General features: G+C 39.6%; 1 protein-coding gene across 1 annotated transcript; it reads right to left on the reverse strand.

Annotated features, from left to right (window-relative positions):
• Positions 1-269: 269 nt before the first annotated feature.
• Positions 270-9,017, reverse strand: LOC149067756 (tRNA N(3)-cytidine methyltransferase METTL6-like). The gene is made up of 5 exons (XM_089252215.1): positions 8,434-9,017; positions 5,766-5,900; positions 5,460-5,630; positions 1,703-1,844; positions 270-453 (listed from the first exon to the last, which is right to left on the reverse strand). Exons 1-5 carry the CDS (start codon positions 8,650-8,652, stop codon positions 305-307), a joined length of 816 nt encoding a protein of 271 aa, XP_089108341.1. The 5' UTR covers positions 8,653-9,017; the 3' UTR covers positions 270-304.
• Positions 9,018-9,494: the final 477 nt, after the last annotated feature.

The raw sequence follows: 9,494 nt of genomic DNA on the forward strand, positions 1-9,494 counted from the left end.
ATCACGAAACAATATTTCATATTCGGGGGTAAAAGGCAAAATTAAACAATCTGAAATTGACAGGATGACTTGTATCTGTTTCGTCTAGTTTCAGGCCCTATGATAGTTATCAAGATTTGAGAGTAGTAATTCAACCTACTGGTTGGCAACTTGACACTGACGGGATGGCTTGTCACATTTTTGCGAAAACAGATTTTTGTACAGAATTTGGATCCGAGTGAAAGTTAACAACTATGTTATCTCTGTCAGCACAAAGTATTTCGGAACTTGATATGAAAAGAGTTATTTATTACTTATACAAATGCTAGGAGTCGCTGAGAGGTTTACAGAATTTTGCTTGAACAAAAACTCTTGCAACACGGGTATTTTCTTTACGGTTGACTGTCTCTCTAGTCAGGTACTTGCTTTCAATTATTTTGAAACCCGCATCTTTTCCCAGCGTTTCCAAACATTCTATGTATAAAAAGAAAGAAACATACAAGTAATTTAGTAATTTCTATAATAAATCATTTGAAAGATAAGTAATGCTCGTCTCGCCGGTGCAGAGTCAATGCTAGATATTTACAAACCCTAAATTTTTTGTATATATTTATATAATATTATGGATATACGAACACTTTTTTTAGACATGCATCCTTTGTCCTGAACAGCATTTTCTTACCCATTGAAAATGTAGCACTTGTATATTATTACATGGCGCAGGGGGTGACCAACCCATAGTACGCCATGGTATCAGGAGTGGAAAGCCAACGCTTTTAAAAAAATTAAATTCTATTCCGTTTTTCAGTCGAAGAAAAATTCTCGTTCTTTTTAATTCTTTTAAGAACTTTTAAACAATCCTCTCTCTTATGAGGTCCTTGTAGGCTGTGAAACCTATATTCAGTATGACAGACACCCCTTAAGATAATAATTGTGACGACTTTCTATTCAATGCATTGCAGTTTGGTTTTCATCTTTGGGCATAGTTGCTGGACATGCCATGGGAGATTCAGTATCGTCCGCTTTTTGGGGGAGGACATCCATTTTGTAATACAATTACATTGTATGTACATGATTTCTTATGGGGGGGGGGGGAGGCAAGCACCACTAGTCTTCAGGTTCAGGTGCCTATGCCTAAGAAAATTCGATTAGTATAAAAAAAATTGTTCATGATCCAAAATTAAAAACAATTTAGAACTCAAAAGAGCGACAAACTGAACAATTTTAAGATAAGAAGACAGCAAACAATACAATACTTTGCATAAGCGAAAAAATTCTCAGGTTTTCTTTTAAAGAAAAAGTAAGGACAGTGAGCAGCAGGCATAACCAGGGTTATTATAGACAATCATTAACGAAATGTTTCATTTAGAGGGCAGAAGAGCTATTCAGCCAAATAATGCGTGTTGGATCGCCAGCGATGTCGCCAAATAACAGGGTGTCTACCATCATTTTGGTAGACACCCTGAATAACGACTTGTATTGTTAATATCAACAAATAAGTCAGAATTTTTCTTTGGGTCAGGAGGGAGAATTATTGTTGATTTCCCTACCCCGTCTATGGAATCAGTGGTAATGACCTGGAAATGCTTAGAGAGAGAACAGCTATGTGAAATTGGATCAAAACACACTTTCAATCATAATCAGTTTTGCAGAAGCACTTAAACATTACCACCAGTGGTACTGCAATAAAATAAAGAGTAAACCATCATGAAACGTGTCTTACCTTCAGAAAAATAGAAGGCTCTCGTGCCGTCTTGCCTCACGTAAAAGTTTTTGCTCAGTTTGTGACCCGGTTGGAACCTCATCATAGCATGGTCATAGAGTCCATAATCTCGTAGTAAGATCATGCCGCCAGGTTTCAAAACCTGAATAAGAAGAGAGATTTATGTATAAAAACCACAACCCACACTGATAACAGCAACTCCTATCAAATCAAAATTTAAGAATGAAAGCATTTAAAATATTTCCTTGTGGGGGAATAATTGTAGCTTTGAATAACGGCAAATATTCAAACGTCAATTTTGCCGAACAGCAGCATATAAAAACATTCATCGTTAATCATGTGGAAAATTTATTCCCCAGCAATTCACCGCCATGCTATGTATTGAAAGTAAAATTCATCAACAATACAACATAGTAAGTGGTTGGATGAACAGGTGAAGAGATGATTGAGTGAGCAGGTCAGCAAATTAGTGAGTGAATGAGCAGGTGATATAATAATCAAGTGAGTGAAAGGGTGAACAAATGAAAACTCACTGCTGAAAAATTCATCAGCAAAATCACATAGTAATGTAAGCGGATGAGTGCACAGGTGAGAAAATGATATCAAGCAAGTAAGTGAACAGGTAAGCAAATGAAAATTCACAGCAAAAAAAATTCAACAAAATCACAGTGAGCAAACGATCGAGTGATCAGGAGAGCAATTGGGGGAGCAAATGATAGAAATTCCACAGCTAAAAAAATTCACAAACAGAATGGCATAGTTAGTGAGTGGATTGAGCTTGTGAGCAAATAATAGAGTGGGTGAGTGGACAGATGAACAAATTATGAATATTCACCGCTAAAAAAAATTTATCAACAAAATCACAGTGAGTGAGCAGGTCATCAAATTAGTGAGTGAACAGGTAAGAAAACTAACGAGCAAGTCAATGAACAGGTGAGCAAATGACCAGTGAGTAAACAGTTTAGAAAATGAGTGAGTCACTTATACAATCGCTCACTCATTAACTTATTCACCAACTTGTTTGGTGACTTGCTCACACATTCACTCACTCACTGGTGACAAGCTGTTTCCAGGCTATTGTTTGATGTGGATTTTTCCAGCAAAGATTTATGATTCCGTTTATGAATTTTCCTATCAGTGAACTACTATTTTCTACTACTAAACCGCACGTGCACCTTATACACATTCCTCTGCAGAATTTCTAACGAATTAGTACATGTTGGAATGTGCGTGTACGTGTAGTGAACCTTGCGTGAAGTTTGTTTCTGTGCAATGCTTGTTATGTACAGTGTGGCCACCTGCCATCAATTTTTTTAACTATGAGTGAGGTGCAGTGATTGAATACAGGTCTGGACACACATATCCGCACCGTGCCCGACACGTGCGTCGGCCGAGTGTAGGTCATCACACGGTCAAAGAATGATTCTTTGCTAAGCAATGCAGCCGTTCACACATATCCGCACCGTAGCCGAGCACCGTCACCGCACCGTCACCAACTAGTTTATTTTATATTTTTACGGTGACGGTGCGGTCTCGGGAGAGAGAGAGAGCGCAGATTTTTTTTATAAAAGAGGAGAGAGCTCATTTATTTTATGTCGCTTCTCAATTTTCATCAATTGCTGAATTATTAATTCCATTTATTTCTTGATTTTAATCAATTTCTGCATTATTACTTTTATTAATTCTGAATTTTCAATAGTTCTGGAATTATTTCTTCCGTTAATTCTAAATTTTAATCTATTCCGAAATTATTTCTTTCATTAATTCTGAATTTTCATTGGTACTGAAATAATTTCTTTCAATTATTTTTAATCCATCGATTCTAAAGTTTTCCTTAATTTTTGTGTTAATTCACATTTGTGTAGTTATTTTTTTTTTTTTGCACGGGGGTATTTCTTAGCGTTCGTGTATATTCAGTATGCCGATTCCCTCTTCCCACAAAATATATGAAATCTTGTTAAAGAGAGGGGGGTGTCCTAAACATTTTTCGTGCCCCGAAATTGTTTAGACGCACCTGGCCCCGGTTCTGTGGCACCAGCGTAATATGTAAAAAACATATGGATAAACATTTTCACAACTTTGATGGGAAAACAAAGTTTAAAATTATGTTTCACATAGCATATAACGAAATTTTGCCGGGGAGATTTTTGTTAAAATAATAATGTAAACTTGGAAAACTAACTGGGTTTAATTTCCGATGCTCTATAAATGAATCATTTTTTTGGTTTTAACATAAATTATATATATAAATAGAAAACGGTTCGAAAATTTTTGGGTTTTTTCTTATGGGAAAATATATGCGACATTTTAAATTTGATACTCACATCAGATGCAACATGTTAAGCCATAAATGCTTAACCCATGTCCTGTGCTCCAAATGCGGCCCTCGGAAGCATTTGATGTGGCCCGTGACAACAAAAAACAAAACAAGGCTCTCGAGTGGTCTCCAGCACATTTCAAAATCACTTGAGCGGCTAACGGCACACCTCCAGTTCACTTAAGTGGATCGTGATAGATTTGCAGATTATCCTATTTGAGTGGTTAGTGGCACATTTCCAGATCTCTCGAGTGGCCCGCGGCACGCTTGCAGATCACTTAAGCGGCACGTGCCACTTCTTTTTAGATAATTTTGGAGGATCGAGACTCATTTCTGGATAACTTAAGAAGCCCGCGAAATATTTCAAAACAATGAAGTGGCCCACACCTTCCAAAAAGTCGAGCACCTTTGTGCTAAATATCTGACAAAGGTGTTTCAGCGACTGGGACTTTGACAATGAGTGCTTTAAATTACTATCGAATACTGGTGACGCTTTATCATTGAATAAAGCCCCGGCAAACTAAACACTCCAATTGTTATTGATTTTAATATCCATTTGCCATCTGCAGAGCAGCCAATTTTCAGTTTAGAAGATTCCGCGAACACACCCACACACAGAGTAAAAGATATGCTCGCTCTTTCGTACAATATGCTCCTACTGAGCTGAGATACACTTCTCCGAGGTGTTATCGGAATTTGACACCACCTGCCCCTACAGATGATTATATTTATGATGGCCGTTGACTCTGAATAAAAAAAAAACGAGTGTGTAGGTGAGGAAGAGAGAGTACCCCTCTCCCCCACAGATTGTTTTAATTTCTATATGGCTTTTTTCTTCTCTCCACTTTTATCACTCCGTAAATAATCTCCTCTCTCCAAACTATAAACAAGAATGCATATAGTCAAACTAAGCAAATGGCCGTCTTTTTATTTTCAGCTGCATTAAATAGATCCTATCCTTTTTTGCGGGTTTGTCACATACAAAAAATCTATCGGAGATCAATCCAAAATAAAAAATTTATAAACATGTATAGATAATTTACATAATTGTTTAGAACAATTAATTATTGTTAATTTACGCTAGGGTTATTATATCCAAATCACTCTTGTTAATTAATTTACTGAACATTTTGATTACACCGAACCGGCTGCGTTAAAGACTTGAAGCAATCGACACAGCTTCGTAGTCAGCATACGGCAGCGACACGGGCAACACACGGAAAGGTGTGGTCTGAAGAGGAACGAGCCGAGCCACGGCCAACTGACGCCCGAGCTACGGTCCTGGCACGGTGCGGATATGTGTGTCCAGACCTTAATTGTACTGTTGTAGGCCTGTTTCTCTCTGTGACGACTATTGGTGAACCTGCATGGCAGTGACTTTTTCCCGAAATCTTTTATCTGGAAATCAAAGTCAAGAAAAAAATGGGGAGAAAAACTCACTCGATATACATTTTGCAGTACCGGCAGCATTTTATCAGGATGAATAGCAGACAAGACGAATATCAATGTAGCAACATGAACTGAATCCACAGCGATGAAATCTGTGAGCTCTTCGCTTGTGACATCGCAGCTGAATGCATTACAGACCTCCGGATCATACAATGGATTTCCCTTGATTAATAAACAAAAAAAAAAAATGTATAATAAATCAACGCCTCGGAACAATACCATTGGAATATTTCAAAATCATTTCAGTCTTGCCGTCAGGACAAATGAGATTTCGATTTTGTATCGTCATGCACTCACTTTAACCAAATCAATGGCTCTAACTGAGAAATCGCAGCCATAAATGAAGAACTTTGTCCCAGCTTCTATCAACGGGAAGATGAAATTTCCAACTCCACAGCCGACTTCCAGTAGAACAGGTTTTTCTTCGTTTGCCTTTTGATTTGAAATAAAAACAAATGTGTTATGAAGTGTTTGAGTATTGAAGCGTTGTTTACATGAGATAGGAATCGGAGGCAATTTGTCAATAGAAGAATTGTGTGATGGATCACAACGGGTTATGGTGAACAGGAGAATTTTCAGATTGGATAGGTGTCAAAAATGGAGTTCCCAAGGAAGTGTCCTAGGGCCCATACCTTTTTCATTTTTTATCAATGAACTGAATCAAAGTAGATTGATGTGATTGTAAGCAAATTTGCAGATGGCGCAAAGCTAATGGGGGTAGTCTGTATGGGGGAGTTGCTCCAGACCATAGTTTCCCAAACTTTTTGTTCCATTGCCTCCCTTCTTCAGAATTTTTCCCCCTCAGACTCAAGTGAACCCATAGGATCCTATGTTATACTCACAGCTTCTATCGCCTATTGGAGGAGGGGGGACAATATTGCCCACTTTGGGAAACACTGCTCCAGACCAACCTAAACAGGATTGCAGCTTAGGCAAAGGAATGGAGCATGGTCGCTCATTTAGTTCGAACAACCCACGTTTCTCTTACGAGTTGAATGGTATCACTATCACAGATGAGCAGCTTAGGTTTTCTGAACATTGTTCAGCAGCAATCAAAAAAATTGAATGCTCAGTTTCATTTTCAAAAAGGTTTCCTCGCATTTCCCTAAAGCTATTCATCCACTTTTCCGAGGCTTAGTTTGTCCTAGACTGGAGTATGCCGTAAGGTTTTTCAAACCTACAGAGGAACATAGACTTGGTTTAAGGGGTGCCGAGAAGGGTTGCGCGTGCTCTTGTTAGCACACAAGGCTTGAGCTATGAAGAGAGACATGATTTTTTGAAAATTTTTATATTTCGAGAAAGCGGGTGTCTGTGGAATGTAAGTGTTAAAAATTTTCAATGGGATGAATAAAATGAACTGTAAGTTATTAATACATCATCAATCAACTGCTTTGACATGGGGACACCAATACAGTTTAGTAAGAAACAATTCCAGGTTGTAGTGTCTCACTGGGAGTGTAGCTCTCATAGGGTTGGGAATAATTGGAATAGCTTACCTCAGCGGGTCGTGAATTCTAACACCCCCAAAGCAGAATATGCCGAAATGTGCGACATGCGTTGCAGAACAATCTGGAAGAATTTTAAGAAAAGTGTAGAAACACGCTATTATGTAGATGCAAATTTTCACTGCAGAACATTTTAAGCCCGCTGAGGGATCGTTGCAGAACAACGCAAAACATTCTGCTTTGGGGTCTAACACGATTGGACACGTTCAAAAAGGAATGCATGCTCGAAGGAAAGAAAAAGTGCTCTGTAGATTCCGGATTCAGTCTAAACTGTTGTATTTTTAATCTTGATTCCTTATTAGTCTGAAAAATATGTTTGTTTTTATAGTCATTGCCGGTTTCTTTGGTTGCTTCTGTTTCATGCTTTGTGACTTTCCATCATGCTTTTGGACCTTTTTCTTGCCAAAGAAAAAAAAATCTTCATCACTTCACCAAGGGATTATCTGCAGGGAGTTCTTAACCTATGGGTGGTTCATATCCACTAGCAGCCAGGGCCTCTTGAGCTATGTGTTCAGCCCCTTCTGATTCACAGGGGCTTCCGAAAAGGGTTGTATAACACCACTCGCAGCCAAGGTTTTTTGAGGGTCAGATGCAGTTTAGACCCCTTCAGAAAGTTGCCAACTGTGGTACCTTGGAAACGTTCGTTTACCTTCAGCCTAAACTGGATTATACTGTCTTCTCGGCCTGCTAGGGCTTTATTCCTGCTTAGTGAAATATTCTTGCCATGTATCCTGCTTAGTGAAATAAAATTGCCTTGTTTCTGGTTGTGGTGCAAACATAGTTGATAATTACAGGCCGGGGGCAGGGGCCCCCTTTAATGGACGGAGGAGCGAAGCGAGGCAGCCAAGCCCAAATGAAGTTCGACCTACAGGTGCAGCGACTGAGTTGCATATTCACATGCACCTGTTAGCGATTCGACGAAACTTTTTCTGCGCTAATGCATTGCTGAACTACGTGTCATTTCACTTCCATCGCGCGTTGTTGCAGGATGTTCTGCTCGCAGTCACGTTTCAGCACCGATTTTTTCAATTCTTGACGGTGTTAAATGGCTTCTGTTGGTCCGAGGCCTAGTGACTTCAACTGCTTTGATTTTAATTTCATATTGTTGTGATGTATTTTTAAAATTCGGTTGTATGAATTTACCGCCCATTCAATTCCGTTGGATTATTTCGATTTATTACGCGCATTTTGAATTATTTCTCTTTCTAATGGATTATTGCTGTGCCGTTCAGGATGGGGGAAAAAAACAGGTGAGCGGTAAAAAAAAACTTCTTCATTTCTCTTTCTCGGGGTTACATTAGACTCTGCACTGCTTGGCGCCAAAGCAGTGCCAAGAAGGGTGCTTATACTGCTTTTTCACCAGGTTAAGAACCCCCCAGGTTGCACTTAAAGAAGTCAAGAGAAAGTGGTAGCCCATGGGCCAAATTATACATTGGAACTGCAAAAAATATTTCACTCACAACGGCCTGATCGGTGAGCTCCTCGAACTGCTTCTTCGTCCAGTACCTGTTCTTAAAGAAGCGGTCGCTGTTCCTCTTGTAGAAGAGGTCCCAGTTTTTCTGAGCCTCCGTCTCCAGCTTGTTGAGCTGGAACTCGGACAGGGTGACGGCGTCCCTCTCGAGCTTTTGGATCTCCTCTGGGGTCAACGTTCTAGCGTGGTGGCCCGCGCTCTCGTCCATCCTTCGGATCACTCTATCAAGAACTTGAACGATCGAGCTGGATGATAATGATGAGTGCACGCTCAATAATATACAAATTGGCGTTCCTTCTGCTACGGCCTTCCAGACGATGAATCGCCCAATACGAATTAGCGTCCTTCTGCTTAGGGATTTCAGACGATGAATCGCTCAATACGATGCAATACAAATCAGTGTCCTTCTGCTCAGGGCTTTCAGACGATGAATCGCTCAATACGATGCGAAACAAATCAGCGTCTTTCTGCTCAGGGCTTTCAGATAAACGTGCGATACAGATTAACGTCCTCTATGTCAAACGTGCGAGGAAACAAACAATAACAATCGCTGGGATCTTGGCCTAATCTAGACGGCTGTGACCGCAATGTGCATTTATTGGTCGCGCGAGAGCTATTTGATCGTCTCACCAAAAGAAAGACGAGAAATGTATTGACCATAATATCTGTACTTCACGGGACATCCACCTATATCAAACGTGTCCATACGTCCCGCTTTCTCAAATACGTATTTCTACGTGGTTAGTCTCCTACCCAGAGGTCTTCAATCTCATCATCTAGTTACGAGTACAGCCTGTATCAAAAGAAGAGTACCCTTACAACTAGTTTGACGCACCGATGCATGAACCGCTGTACGCCTCTAGGGGCGGGATAGCAATGCATGATTGATGACACTAGGCCCGTAATTTCGGGGGGGGGGGCATTGCCCCCCCTCTGGCTTTTAAAAATACACTAAAAATGATATATATATATGTATGTATGTATTTGCATATATATATACAAATATATACATATATAAAATTATAAGTACATGGAATACATTTTCCTTGC

Source organism: Pholcus phalangioides, unplaced genomic scaffold, assembly GCF_987345545.1.
Source record: "Pholcus phalangioides strain wild (caught in Gottingen) unplaced genomic scaffold, Ppha-v1.0 ptg000028l_1, whole genome shotgun sequence".
Lineage (NCBI taxonomy): Eukaryota > Metazoa > Arthropoda > Arachnida > Araneae > Pholcidae > Pholcus > Pholcus phalangioides.

Bases quoted from the DNA above. Each gene is read 5' to 3' on its own strand.
- LOC149067756 (XM_089252215.1), bottom strand. From the start codon at position 8,652: ATGGACGAGAGCGCGGGCCACCACGCTAGAACGTTGACCCCAGAGGAG. The intron at 1,845-5,459 runs GTGAGTTTTTCT...CTTCTTATTCAG, and splicing joins TACTGCAAAATGTATATCGA to GTTTTGAAACCTGGCGGCAT. The intron at 454-1,702 runs GTAAGACACGTT...TTTTATACATAG, and splicing joins AGCCTTCTATTTTTCTGAAG to AATGTTTGGAAACGCTGGGA.